Source organism: Armigeres subalbatus, chromosome 2 (genome assembly GCF_024139115.2).
Source record: "Armigeres subalbatus isolate Guangzhou_Male chromosome 2, GZ_Asu_2, whole genome shotgun sequence".
NCBI classification, from domain to species: Eukaryota; Metazoa; Arthropoda; class Insecta; order Diptera; family Culicidae; genus Armigeres; species Armigeres subalbatus.
In genome coordinates, this window is record NC_085140.1 from 209700651 (window position 1) to 209716283 (window position 15633).

The 15633-nt window shown below is 42.7% G+C and overlaps 1 protein-coding gene across 1 annotated transcript in view; it reads right to left on the reverse strand.

Annotated features, from left to right (window-relative positions):
* Positions 1-15633, reverse strand: part of LOC134211567 (uncharacterized) — a 722476-nt gene that overhangs the window by 419187 nt on the left and 287656 nt on the right. Inside the window, exon 3 of the mRNA XM_062688552.1 lies at positions 9818-12351. Coding sequence (XP_062544536.1) covers positions 9818-11568 — 1751 coding nt within the window. The 5' untranslated portion in view covers positions 11569-12351. The remainder of the gene's footprint in view (positions 1-9817; positions 12352-15633) is intronic.

The following is a 15633-nucleotide window of genomic DNA, read 5'->3' on the forward strand; positions in this document are numbered from 1 at the left end:
TATCCTACCACAGTACAAACGCGAATGATATTATTCAACAAATGAAGGAAGACTTGGCGATGCTTTATGATTTTTTCAACGAGAACCTACTTTCTCTGAATTTGTCAAAAACAAAATTCATGATTCTACATTCACCACACCGTGAAGCAGTATCGCACAGAGACCTAGTCGTACAATCGACTACGATCGACAAGGTGGAAAATTTCAAACACCTTGGCTTGGTAATTGACTCGAAACTCTCGTGGAGTGCACATGTGGATTCACTAAAAACAAACATCAGCTCGGTATGTGGTATATTGTGGAAGGTCTCCAAATTTCTACCCCGCAAAACGTTGATAACAATGTACCACGCGTTTGTACAATCAAAATTGCAATACCTTGTAGCGATTTGGGGAGCTGCAGCAAAGTGTAGATTGAAACCTCTACAAGTAATCCAAAACCATTGTTTAAGAGCAGTGTTTAATCTACCAAGGTTGTATCCAACGGTTGATCTGTATAAAAATTGTCCATCATCGATACTACCAGTTTCTGCATTAAGAGAGCTCCAGTGTTTGCTGCAGATTCACAATAACATGCATAACGTGGAAGCACATCATAATCAGGTTTTGGAGTATGCTTCCCATAGATATTCGCTTCGAAATGCTGCTGTTCTCGTCACGTTACGCACCAATACAGAGAAGTGTATCCTATTACAGCAAAAAAATTTTCAATGATCTGCCGATAACATTGAAACATGAGCGTAATGTTAAAACATTCAAACAAGCTGTAAAAACATTACTACGATCGCAAACTCAACGCTACGTCAACTAGCAGCTCATACTTACCTCGACCTACATCAAATTCGAGCTCAACTCGCTGTAAAACAAACTTCGGCTCTCCCAGCTCGTGTCAGCGGTAGACACCTGTTTCTGTCCCAGACGCACGGTCAGCAAGAAACGCCAGTTTCCATCTTAGCACAACATGCTTTTGGTAGCCTCTTCTGTCATGTCTACTGTGGTCTCTCCAGCTCCAGTTGCTAGGTCAGCAAGAAACGCCAGTTTCCCTCCCAGGTAAAAGAAATTGGTATACGTCTGGCCGAAGCCAAAGATACTGCTCCCGTTTTCAAAATATTGAATGGTTCCAGCACAATACGCCTTTGGCAGCCTATCCCATCATGGCTCCTGTGGACTCTTCAGCTACATCTGTAGTCGCTCGGTCAGCAAGAAACGCCAGTTTTCCTCCCAGCACAATACGCCTTTGGCAGCCTATCCCATCATGGCTCCTGTGGACTCTCCAGCTACATCTGAAGTCGCTCGGTCAGCAAGAAACGCCAGTTTCCCTCCCAATTAAAAGAAATTGGTATACGTCTGGCCGAAGCCAAAGATACTGCTCCCGTTTTCAAAATATTGAATGGTTCCAGCACAATACGCCTCTGGCAGCCTATCCCATCATGGCTCCTGTGGACTCTCCAGCTACATCTGTAGTCGCTCGGTCAGCAAGAAATGGTAGTTTCCCTCCCAGCACAACATGGTTTTAGCAGCCTCTCCCGTCATGGCTCATGTGATCTATTCAGCTCCATCTGTAATAGCTCAGTTTCACTAGTCTATTTGCCTATTGCCAAAATATCGCCATCTCATCATCAGTTGTTAATGTTAATGTTTCATTGATTATGTTTATATGTATAGTGAACAATTCTGATTCTCTAAATTTGTTAGTAGTATAGTTTATATGTTCTTAGTAATTATTATGTGAATTGTAAATGAACTATTGCACTTCCTTAAAAGAGAATATTTCTCACTGGAAGTGCACCAAAATTGTACAAAAAAAACGAAAAGAAGAGGAGGTTTTATGCCTTTGGGAGAAGTGCTTCAGTATGAATTCCACTCCCAGGGGCTTTTCCCTGCTCCAAAATAAAAATAAAATAAAAAAAAATAAAAATATTAGTTAAAAAATACTATTTACGGTAGCAGCAATGTTTACTGTCATACAGTGATGCCAGTGCACATTTCGAATCCAGACCCGACTATACTTCTTCATTAACAAATGTGACACATAGGTAAGCACGGTCTCTAAAAAAACAAAAACCACTTACTAATGTCCTTTCCTTCTTCTCAACCGTTTGTATCGACGTTGCCAGCGCTGGTATTGATCTTTGTATTTATTGAGTCACTGAAACTTGCACAGTAAAAATGATTATTAAATCCCAGTCAGACGTTCCGTTTTTTTAGTTAGTATATATGACTTACTAGTGGCGTGTTTCTGAACATTTTTTCAATTTGGGAGGGTTCGAAAAAAAATTCTTCTAAAACTGTTGTCTTGGAGGGTTTTGTTTATGTCCAATTGGATTGCGGTCTATCCAACTAGCATTGTGGCACATAACATATAGGCATCTTTCTCTTGGAATGTGGTCCCTCCATGATTTTGGAACGCTAGCGAACCTAGCGGTGGAAGTCAAGCTTTACTGAACAACGGGCATTAGACAGAGCAGCATCGCATGCTTTGCTGTCTCTTTCTTTCCCCTTGGATATACGGGAGTGCCGTTCGTCGATTGTTGATACACAAAGAGCCTACTTTGAAATTTGCAGTTTGTTCTATGATGTCTATCTGTTTTGTGATTGTGGGCTAATGACGGGCTTTTTTCTTCAAAAACAGCAATAACCCAAGCTTATCCAGCTTGAATTGTCTGTTAGGTACTCAGACAGTCCCCGGAGGCGGATCCATCCTACTTCGACAAAAAGTTTCCCGGTGGCGAATCCCTTAAATGACCATGTCCCAAATCTCTATCTGTGTCTTGCTACAAAATCCCTAGAATATCCTCAGCCAGATAAGTCGGGTGGACTTGGGGGCAGAAAGCGCAGAAAGTGCATCAACTAACGACACGCAGAGCAGGACTGTAGATAATCCGGTGCTGATTATGGTTGTAAGGGCTCTGAGCATATAAATCCATTGTAAACAGTTGGATAAGGCTACGGTTGCGGAGGACTTTATCTCCGTCGTTAGGTCGCAGTGTGAAATACAAATTTGACATTAAGTTGAGCTTCCCTTAATTTTTAGCTGTGAAAGTGTTCCACGTGTTTCTTCTGTCAGATCAGATCAGATTTTATACTAGAGCACCTTTTTTCCGATCAAAGATTATCAATTCTGCAGCAAACGTTCTTAGAAATTGGTATAATCTATCATTTAAACGCCCAAAGGTGCATGTTTCCCAATTTTACTCTACATATTTTTTTCGCAAGAACTTCAGCACTGAGTTTCAAAAATAAAACAAATTAGACTGTTCGTTCAGTGTTCATCGCCCACAACACATCCACAAATCTTGTGGCCAACAGGGACAATACATTGATGCGGCTACTTGTAGACGAAGTTACATTTATATGAATCAAGAAAAATGCTCTTCTTTCAAGATTTATTAGGCCTGAAGCCGGAAAACGAACTTTGAAGCTTGCCGATAAACTGTTTTAGTAGTCTTTGCACTGGCTTTACTTGGCGCATAATATTTCATCAACAGAAAAGTTTGAAAGCCATTCTGGGAATTTCGCACGAAATCGACCGGCCGGAAGGCGCTTCGTTGTGCTACGTCCTACACTAACTTTTCAAGCACCACGGCGGCTGCGGTCTCTTGTTGGAAAATTATTCTCAACGCAATTTTCCGAGAGTTACGGTAAGCCCGAAAACCAAAGTAAGTATCCCCAGAAAATCAATCCATAACAATCGAAGAAGCTTTTAAGGAAACGATGTGACGACGATGAAGCACAGCAGCTTAAAGTTTAATGGTTTGGTGCAAGAGATGAAGTAAAATTCATACCGCATTCATCTCAAAATAAATTGGGGATGTCTAAAAATTGTCGTCAAACTATATTTCCATGAAGGATGTGGGTAATAGAACATATTAATCTGAATAATTTATTACTTATGTTACAGCATTCCCAACGCTGTGCACAGCAATAAATAAATAGCCAACCCATTTCATGTCAAAGATAGTCATTAGGAATCTTCTTCACTTGAATATAACATGCTTTCAGCAGCGATGCCAATTATCTGCTGGGTGTTTCAGTTTATCAATTAGCGATGGTTCCCACTCAATCTCAATTTCATGAATAACATCAATGTAAGCTTTTTCCACTATCTCTCTCGTTGACATGAAGCAATGGGACGCTCCGAAAGTTGGTCCTTCAGTGAGGAAATTTCCCCCATCGATCCATAATATAGAAAGGATGCCGGTGAAAGATGGAACGAAACAGGGACACCGATTGCTGGAATCGAAGGCACTGCACATTGTACCCACTCTTGTTACTCGAAGACATACATCAAGTGAAAATAAATTACTTTCTGGAGCTGTCGCTAATTGGTAAAGAGGTTTTATTGATCAAACCTAACGTGGGCCTTCTGTTAATCAATGCGCTCAATATATTATACGAGCAGGGCAGGGCACTTTAGCTATATTGACTTTGTTCAACCATGGAGGAAGCAATAAAGAATAAACGTTAGGTGCTTTGTCTAATAATTGATTTCCTGTGTGTTAAGAACAGATTTTTCTAGATAGTAAAAGCTCTGATTCCTACGAGTCTTATGTGGATCGTGTTTGGCTTTTTGGATTGCTGATCTGATTGTGAAGGCTAGGCTAGAAGTGTACACCGAGTGTGAGATCGCGTCCGCCCGCGGCTGCGACTAAATAAGACTGAGCTGTCACCATCTCAACAGCAATCATCATCATGAACAGTGTTGCCGAACACATAACAAATGCAAGAGCTACACATTTAATGACTGTTTACATATTGTGAAAAGATATTTTAGTTACTAGATAAAGATTGTCGCTGTCGTCGCTGTCCGGAACATCTTTTGCTGGCGAGGATAGGGGAGCTAAATGTCAAAGATGGAAAATCCATACGATTTGACAGGTATGTACCACACATGTTTCGGACAGCAGAACAAAGGGAACAGTAGCGACAATCTTTATCTAGTAACTAAAATATCTTTTATATTGTGCATTTCATCATAAATTGTACGGTAATGCGCGTCTAATATACTACAATCCCCCTTTTGATATAAAAATGGCCAACATGTTTGGGTTATACATATTGAATTACTTAACGTCATCGCAAGTTATGCCAGACGAACTTCAGGCTAAATTTAAGTAAATGGTCATTGTATCTACTGTTGTCATCTGGTAAATGTCTCTAGTATAAATTCACCACCATTTGATTGAACTTGTTACCATATGATACATTATTATAGTCCAAACAGACTTGAATAAACTACAATGCACGCGTTCTAATCATTACTGCAATCCCACAAAGATTTCAAAATTAATTTCAGTGTCTTGATAATAGATTCCATCTTTAACTTCGCTTCACTTCAAATCACCAACTGAATTTCGATACAAGAACTGTCTTAGTCACGACTTATTTTTACCAACCCTTATGCCATGAATGACTGGCACTATATATCCACCTTTTACAGTATAATCCTATTGCTGCATGCCCTTCCTTCCTCTTCTTTCGAAATTGGCGACCATGTCCATTGATTCTTCACAATTAGCATCTATTTTTGAAAATTACCCCATCATCTGAATGTCTCATGAAGCGCCCAGATGCTGATTCCTGCACTATTCCTGTAGATGAAACTTTCGAATGGATCTTTCAAATCTTTTTCTGAAATTAATCAACTTTCGCTACATAAGCCTGCTTGTGATACAAATCATCATAGTTTAATCAATAATGTTCACCGCTCACCACAATCCAATCAATAATGGTCATAATATTGTTAATCCAGATATTGTTAACTATTTCTATAAGTACTAGTATACCTGGCATGTTTCCATGTACTTCTACAAAAACCGTAAATAGCATTCAAAACATATCAGTATATGCGGCTTTTTGTGATTATCTTGCCTAGGGTATGAACCCAAAAGCACTATCCAACGCAGACCACTTTTCGACCAAACAGTATCCAACGTAGTCTGATTCGATATAAAGGAAAGGACTTCTGATGAAGCAAACGTTTCATGCAACGTCTTCAACATTTAAACTTGTACCCACATTTCAAGTTATTGATGACCTAATAATTATACACAAACATAGCACAACGTGAAAATATGCTTGCCTCAGGGCGAACTCAAGGGCAAGTATAAACACCTCCTCTTCACAACTTCATAACTATCCTCCTTGAATAGTGCGTTTCGTCAACCTATCACACAATAAATCGTCAATGGTATGGATTCAATAACAGTCTCCCACCTACATTGCGCACACATCAAGCCTAAACCTCCCTCTAAACCTCCGGTCATATGAAGTAAATCCGTACCTTAACCCTAACTTTGCCGTTCAAAAGTCGTACTCGACCGATGTAATCTCTTTCTTTCTTAGCTCCTCTCATGTCGACCGATTTATACACGAACAAACATGGTGAACAAGTGTTTATAAAATACTGGCCTGCTAACGGGAACTGCCCGGCATTCAATCTCATAATCAACAAACACTCCAACTCCAACTCGAAACTCCAGAACTGAGTGGCAATTAGTGAATTTTAGCGCAAAACAGTAAAATGTGACGAACAAACCATAATCATACTAACACCAGCGGGCATACCTCCAACTTACTACAAATTAACCCTCACACCACGACCACACACCGGTTCGAACTACTATGAATTTTTATGCATCGACTCTCATTATATACAGTTCCACGTATTTTAAAAGAAACTTTACTATATTATGACAAATGCCCTCGGATAAAGAATTCGACCCTTCTTCTACAGGGCTCAAGCAATTGCAGACAGAAACTGTCTTCTTCACAGCCACCAACAAAAATGTACCTCTCATGTGAAACTACCGAATCCAAAGATCACACTAAATCACAAATAGTCAGGTCTAACCTCTTCGTTGCTACATCACAACCCATCTTATAACACACTTCTTCTTCTTTTTCTTCAATGACTCAATATTCCAACTGGAACTTAGTATTCTATCTGCACTTCCTTAATTGGAAGCTTTTCTATGCCCACCATTGCATGAGTATTTATCTTGTGTGGAGAGCACAATGGGTATACTATTTCCAGGAATCGAGAATGTTTCGAATCGAACTCGTCATCTCCGGACTGGGAACGCTACGCCTTCGCTCGCAAGGCTGTGTTGTTTCACTACATCTTCTGAATTTTCAATTAGGATAAAACCAGTCTGACCAGTCACATAGTCGGAAAAGAACTCTAAACGCACAAATCAGCATGCCTTATCACACCTACCAACGCCATGTATCAACCGTCTCGTTGAAATGCACAACTGAAGCCACTCCCATCGAAACCCAGCCCTCATCAAGTATTTCCACAATTTCCAAGCATGAAGGTATTGCAAAATAATGATATTCACCTGCTTTTATAATACATACACTCATCGTGCAGCCTACACGATGGGGCATTACTTTACCTGAAGAGCGTGTATTACAAAGTGTCGATACTGTCAGAATTAGAACAATATTCATCGTCCATTCCCATACGAAATTGTGTTCCAAACGATCAGGAGACCTGTCCAATGCGGCACATGTCAGTACTCTTCCTACTCCTACAGGACTCTACCTTTACCCACCGATGAATCTATCCTTTACACCGGAACAAGAATCAAACACCGCCCACTCGCAAATTGCAGCTGCGTATCATATTCCTCAGCCAAAGAAGAAGCGCAATCTCCCTCTTTCCACTTCAATGACTTTACATCTCAAACCGGGACATCGTTGCCTCCAGCACTTTTCAGATATCTACATGATGATAGTCAAGAGTTTGATAATTTCCAACCTCACAAATCTCAAGATAGGGTCGTAATAGAATCCAGCCGCCTTCAACACATTCAACGTTGTAGCCATACATCTTACTGGTAATCCAAGCGAAGTTCCGAGGGTCTCAATAAAGACTATACTCAGTCGAGAAACTTCCGATTAATCTAAATATCACTTTACTTCCGAAGTGCATCTTGAATCATGCACCTCCAATCCACTTATCTTACTGCGACGACAAAGCTACCATCGCTCTTAAGCAACTAGTCACGACACAACACTCTCCACCAAATCAAATAATGTCTACTATGCACTAAACTAAGAATTGGTCTTCAGTAAGTGAATACATCACTGTCAATTCATGACCATATTTTCTTCAAATTTCCAAAATTTAGCTTCTTACCATTCGATGCTCGGCAATACCTTAGAACAGAACTCTGCGAAATACACCGATAAACACCCATGAGTGCACCTCTGCACACTCTGCCATCTCTTCTTTTTTAACCTCCAACTAATCTTTCCTCTTAAATGCAACCAAATGTCAAGAAGACTTATGTTATGCAACAGGAGCATCTTTTAAATACTGATCTCTTTATTTTCGTTGTAGTGCCAATAATGGACTTTTCCATATGAATACTGATCCTCCACTTATCATAATACATTCATTATTTTATTTCTTTTCTCTCCGAGGCCGACACTCACTGTCATCAACATGCATTACTTCTCTAACTTCCAAGTGCTCAGAGGAAATCCATGTAACATTTGCATGTCATTCTCATCAAAATTTTACATTTTCCTGCTTCAGTAAATTTCATTAACTCCGCGCTTTCTGAGAAAAACAACAACTATCCAAATCAACGAAACTTCATCCGGAAAACCAGAAGTCTTCCGCCCTCTCGCATTTCAGGGAAACTCTCCGCACCACAATGACTACTGCAGAATTCACAGATTCCGCCTGACAACTCATCGTCCGGGAAATCCTATAAACTTCCGCTTGCTCCGCGAAAATGCCAAACATTTTCTCTATACCTTCGGAATCCACAGATTCTGCCAGATTTGCTTCATCTGGGAAATACTGAATATTTCCGCTTCTCCACGAGAATGTCAAACATTCTCTCGAACTTTGCCCCCTGGAGAATTCTTAAAATTCTCGCATCTAATACTAGGGGAATCCTTCAGATTCCCGCCTACTCCAAGAGAATCGCTCTGATTCTTGCAAAGTTCGCCCCACGGAGAATTCTCGCAAATTCTCGCGTCTTTTTTCTTATCCAGTCGGCAGTCTTTCTTTCTGCCGGTCGGCAGTGAAACTATCATTTTCACTCCACAAAATCCAACCAAGGAAAAGGTTCCACTGATTCCAACATTTTTCAAACGAAACCATTACTTTCGTAATACAACGGCTAACCAGTATCCACTGGTACTTTTTTCGAAGAAAATCTGCAATATTTACCTTTTACGATCCCATCCTCGTCGTCAGTTGTGAGATCGCGTCCGCCCGCGGCTGCGACTAAATAAGACTGAGCTGTCACCATCTCAACAGCAATCATCATCATGAACAGTGTTGCCGAACACATAACAAATGCAAGAGCTACACATTTAATGACTGTTTACATATTGTGCATTTCATCATAAATTGTACGGTAATGCGCGTCTAATATACTACACCGAGGGTGCTGGTGGCTAATCAATTAAGCTGATGGTCTGATAGAACAGGAGTGTATATATTTGTCCAACATTCTTTTTTCTGAACTTGGTATAAATGATCATTAAACGTTACGCAAGAAAATGGCAATGTAAGATAATTATGAGTATGAATGAGGTAAATAGACCTGAGCGCCTATTGAAATTGGTCATAGGTCTAAATTAAACTTGACTGGAATGATATTTCCAACTTTTCTGGAGGAAGGCACCAGCGGATCTGCGCAGGGGCAGCATCTCTCCCATGCCCCCCATGTTTATTCCAATGCAGATCGGATGTCGCCGGCTTCACAAACTGATGAATAATAAACTTGCCCCCTATGTCATTTGAATGAAAGTGGTTAATCACATCCGATTCCATCTATTTTCCTACTCACCTCGTCAACATATTGGCTCTGTTCACGGCAATTTCCGCCTCCACGCGAAATCTGTCCTGAGCGTATCTGTCGACGACGCCTTCGCCGAGATTGAGCGCTGTCCCAGCCGTACAGTTGGATCCCAGCAGATGTTGACTCTCGACGATTTGCAGAAACTTGGTCACCAGATCGCGGCCCTTCATCAAATTGCGCCTATTGTTCCGACTGGTCTCGTCCAGCTCGCTCAGGTCTATGTCCTCCATGCGGAAAATGTCACCGATATCGGCATCATCATCGCCATTTCCATCATCATCACCATCGCCATCGTTCGAGTCCGCAGCATCCGAGACCCATGTTAGTGGACCGTCCGAATCGGAGTCCGGTTCGCCGTTGAATATGATTGTGGATTGTGCATCCGCTTCGTTTGACTCGAAATTCATTGTCGGCGTGTCGTTAAGGATATTTATAACCTCGTCACCACCTTCCACATCGGGAACGGAACCATCGTTTTGGAAGGGTTCCGTGGAGCGCGAGTCTAACGATTGTTTTCGTAGTTCGTAATTAAATTTCTCCTCCGCATTGTTATGACGGTTCGTTTTACCATTAATTGGTCCCGATTTTTTCTCGCTACCTTCCATCCAACTGGTAGCTTCATTAGCAGTGACCGACGGACCGAGTGAATGATGTTGGAGTCCACCAGTGACCTGGGGCGGTGAGTCGTTCAGATAGTCGTTATTATCCGGCGAAGCAGTAATTTCGGTGGAAATCTGCTTCCGTTCCGAAGCTACGGTCGACAGTTGAAATAAGTTGCCGTCGTTATTTATTTTGACATTTTTCCAATATTTTTCCTCCAGGTAAGTGAAAGAGTGTTGTAATTCGCTTCCGGCACTTTGGCGAGCATCGTCGTTAGCAATCGCACTAGTGAGCAGGATTGAAAAAGGTGACGACACTTGTGTGTAATCTTTCCGATTGCCATCCGCGTGCTTCAGCTCGTTTTTCTTCCGTTCCCTCGATGGCGACCGCTCGTGACTGGGAATAACTTTTCGCAATAACGTGTCAGAATCGGAAGAATGTGCCAACCTTTCATTGCCATTTTCAGTACCCTTGGAACGTGCTCGGAAAGGCTTCAGCTCTATTTTTACCTCGTCTAAATTCTTATGAGATTTAAGATATTCCAATCCTTTATCGACTGTTTTTCGAATGTTCTCCATTATCTCTTTTTTGATAAGCTTTTTCTTCTGTTGGACACCTTTTGGGACTGGAGCATGTTCTGTAGGTGGCATGGGAGTGAACCTTTGGATCGAATCCCCAGAAAAGGGAAGGTTAAAAGTGCGATTATTTCTCCAGCTGTTGAAGGACGCCTGCTTTCGCCCATTTCCAGATTCAATTGATATACTATCAAAATCGCTGATGTCAATCATTCGCTCCAATTCTTCCGATTCACTGAACTGAATCGTTAACGTATCGGAATTATTGCTATTATCCGAAAATTGATCCATCCCTGCCCTTCCCTTTCCTATTCTCCTGGTGGGGCTTCTCAAATCACTGAGGGCGTTTCCATTGCCACTCGTTTCATTCGAATCGTCGACCGTATCGTAGTCCAGCAGTGTGAAGTTATCAAACACCTGCAGTCCCCAACGGATGTGATCCTTTTCGCTTGAGTGACGTACCCGTGACCGGCCATGTCGAATGATTAGGTACTCCGAGGTTGAACTCCAACAATTAGCCACAAAGCAGGACAAACATACGAGCAGGTGATAATGGCATAACATGTTTTCCTCGGCAAATACAAAAACCTGTCCTACCTGTTTCCCTTCTATCCAGTAATTCTCAACAGGCGGAACCCACTTTCAATCTGTGGGTGCGTTGCCGTTAGCCTCGGCTGATTTGCTCCGGTTATCCGGAAGGAAAACCACAATCAAATGCCACAGCCAGACGCTGCCGACTATTCGTGAAAGCCACACACACAGTCCGTCTTTCCCTGTCTCTCGCTTTCACTGTATATGACGCTCGCTCTATCGGCAAACGCTTTCGTTCCGGCAATTTATCGTTAACTCTGCAGTTTGCTTTATCATTTCACTCTGGACGCGGCACCACTTCTTGTTCCCGCCGCTGCTGTTGCTTCGCTTGAATGCCGGTAAGCTACTCATTTCAGCAAATACCCACTATCTATTTGATGGCACACTATTTGATATTGTACTGGACTAGGGCCGAGCCGGGCCGGCAAGCGACTTCAAGGGGGCTTAACTCATCTTGCCTGGATCGATGGCGTGTCGTTGAACGGGGGAAAATGCTTCTTAACAATGCCGAACTGCGTGGAGTCTCTGGAGTTTACTTCCCCTTTAGTTGTTTGCGGTGGCCGGTAGAGACGAGCTATGATAATCCAGCGCCGCATTAACTGAGCTTTTCCGGGGATGATTAATGAATTTTCGTGTCTGCTGATTGATTTCCGATGAAGTGGAGCTCAGTTTGATGGGGCTGGGACTTCCGGAGCGCATGTGATTGTTTTGGAACGTGAGCAAACGGGCACTTGTTGGCATTCTGCGGTGGGAAATCTGTAAGTAATGGAGAATAGTAAACAGGGTATGAATATCAAGTAGGTATTTTATGCATGGCAATTAACACGTAATGGAACAACATATTTTTAGTGTGAAGCCATAATGTTTTGAGTTCATTGAGATTCAATTTACATTTATGAGCACCTGGCGGTTTCAAAAGTATTCAGGTATGCTTCGAACTGGCGTTGTGATTGTTGGCATTGAATAATGGACGTGTTGAATTGCAGCAAGCATTCGCAAACAAAGCGTTAACTATTTCTTTGCTTCACAACATATGGACCATTATAAAATAAACTAAGAGGAAATGGTCAGTTGCATTTTGAAATTGATATTTTTTCATTTAACCTTTGTAGTTCATTAAAAAGAGACACATAGTGCATAAGCAAGCATGAGCAGAGTTATCCCAACTGCAAATCGATCTCAGAAGCTCTTTATTTTGGAACGATTTTTCAATCTTTTGGAAACAAATTAAAGGTTCAAAATGTCGCTTCAGACTAATATTTGTGGTTTGATTATTCTGGTTCTCAATTGTAGACGTTATACTTGGGTAGTTTTGAAAATTTTAGTAACAATAGACTGATTTTAATCTAATTTGGAACACACATTCTTTATTTCAAGATGACGACGATATGGGGTTAAGTTGATCTTTGGAAAAGGAAGAGGGTGTGTGTGGGGGAGGGGAGTATTGTTCAGTAATCGATCATCTCCCTGACAGTTTTCAACCAAATTTACAACGAGTATTCTTCATCTTGAGAAAACGATTTTAAAGGAGATTGGGGAGTTATTGGAAGTTATTGAAGTTATTGGAGAGTTATTGGAATAAGACGGAGATGGTATGGGGTGGAGTATTCTTTGGAAAACGAACAATTCAATATTATTCCTGAACGCATGGGCAGAGATTTAATCCAAAAGAGAATGAAAAAGTCTCTCACTTATCATCTCTGTATAGGGTATCTGTTCCATTATTAATAGCATGCTCCTATATCGATATAATTCACAAAACAGGCAATTTAGACTCAATTTGTGTCGTGTTTTGTTGTTATCCGACATGCTCACTGCTGAAAAAAATCACAAAAATGGGAAATAAAACAGTTTGCGCACCAATTCTTTGTTTTCGAATGATATTGATTTGGGCCTATGGTATGAATTCAAGGAGCGGTACCCGAGCAAAGTCTGAAAACATAAAGAGAGCATATAGAAAACATATTTTGATATAGATATCAAATTGAATTCATTATTTGTTTTCAAATATGAATCATCATGACTGATTACATATTTTGATCTCATTTTGCTGTTGATTTCTAAATTATATTACCTGACATCAAACTGGGCCGCGAAATGGTGAGTTGACATCTGGGAAGGAGCGACCTACACATCTCTGGTCCTCACAAGTTCCAATCTCACGCTTCCACGGGTCTTCCGATGACAATCGACCGCCAGCTAAGGGTTTTGTACTTAGCTGGTAGTGCAGCCTGGGCACTATTGTCCTTCTGACATCAGCTAGAGTGAGTGGGTGCGACCAAAGGGACCATCGTCCCTAACCCCTGATCCCAAGGCGTTAAGCGACCCGTTCCGAGGGGATGCATGACCAGGGGGGTGAAATAATGTGCTAGGCCTTTAACGGAGCCTGTGGAGTACCTGGGCACCCTCCACAGTAAATGTCTCTTACCGCGTCATTCTGGGCACTGGCGTGGTGGACCTCTTTTCCCGAGCAAGTCGTGGGACCAAAATGGAAAACCAAGTCAATTCTTCAATATGTGGTAGTAGTGTAGGCGACAACCCCTTCGCAAGAGGTGGGTTGTTCAGGTCTCCGCCTAGGCGGCCAGAGGCAATAGTCGGCAGCTCGGTGCGCAGCGCCAGCGTGGGTCACTTAACCATCTCCTAGGCTACGCCGGTAGAGGTTATAGATGGCCCATGGCTTGTGAAGGCGATGAACCGCAAACGCGATGGGTTTTCGGCCTTCGAGGTGGCGACGGAATAGCTGGACGCCATCATCGACTTTGCGTCATCGAAGCACAATATCAGTAAGGACCTCAAGAGGAGCTTGCTGAAATTTCGAAAGTCGATGTTGGACGCCAAACTGGAGAGGGCGGTCGGGATGGCCAAGTGTAAACCCGTGAAATCCGTGGAGTCGAGGTCTACCCAGACTGAGTCTACCCAAAACGCGGAGGGTTACTACCCCGAACAAGGGTAGTGGGGCTGGGAAGCTGAACCCCGGCCAAGTACCTCCAAAACCGGGGGAGGAAGGACCTGGAAAGGTCCGTCCACCCAGGAAAGACGGTGGTAAGGGGTTACGGCAGAGCTCTCAGCCGCACCAGACCAGGGAAATAGAGGGGGTTGACGCCTCCTGGACCCTGGTCAAGAACAAGAGGAAACCAAAGACGTCAAGGGCCGAAAAGAAGGCCCAGGCGAATGAGGGTAGCAAGAAGTCTAGGGTAGGCGCCAATCGCTCCAGGGGCGATGCCCTAGTCATCACGGCTGACGAGGCTAAGTACTCGGACGTCTTGAAGACGATGAGGAGTGACGTCAAGCTCGGTGAACTCGGCGCCGACGTACGTCGAATAAGACGTACCCGGATGGGCGAGATGATCCTCGAGCTGAAGCGGGGCGTCTCGCAAAAGGGCGCCGCCTACAAAAAGTTGGCGGAGGAAGTCCTAGGCGAGACGGTCAAGGTGAGGGCACTCACGACGGAGGTGAATCTAAGAGTTAAAGACCTGGACGAGATCACCGAAGTCGAAGAGTGGCACTGCGGCGACAGTGTGAAGTGGCGACGCCCACCGCAGCCGTTCGGCTACGGAAAGGTCCGGCAGGGACGCAGGTAGCATTGATTCGGCTATCTGCAGCGGACGCCTCCAAGGTAGTCAAGTTAGGGAGCATCAAGGTGGGATGGTCGGTGTGCTCTGTGGGCATATACGAGCAACCCGAAGTTTGCTTCAAGTGACTGCAAAGGCCCTGACAGAAGCAATTTCTGCCGACGCTGCGGATTGAAGGGACATAAGGCACAATGCTGCACGAACCCTCCCTTGTTTGATTTGTTCCAGCAAAGCTGTGAACAGCAAGCACCCCATGGGGGGTTCGAAGTGCCCGGCGTTTAAGCGTGCTGCAAAATCACACGAACTGAGTCGATCGGTATATAACACTATGGGTCTGTGGGCCTTCTATCAAAGTTTTTGATTGTTTTTTGGAGTAGTCCTATAGCCTTTCGGTACAACTTTGTTGAACGAGAAAGGCAAAAAATAAAAAAATACCAAAAAAGGCGCCATAAAAAAAATAAAAATA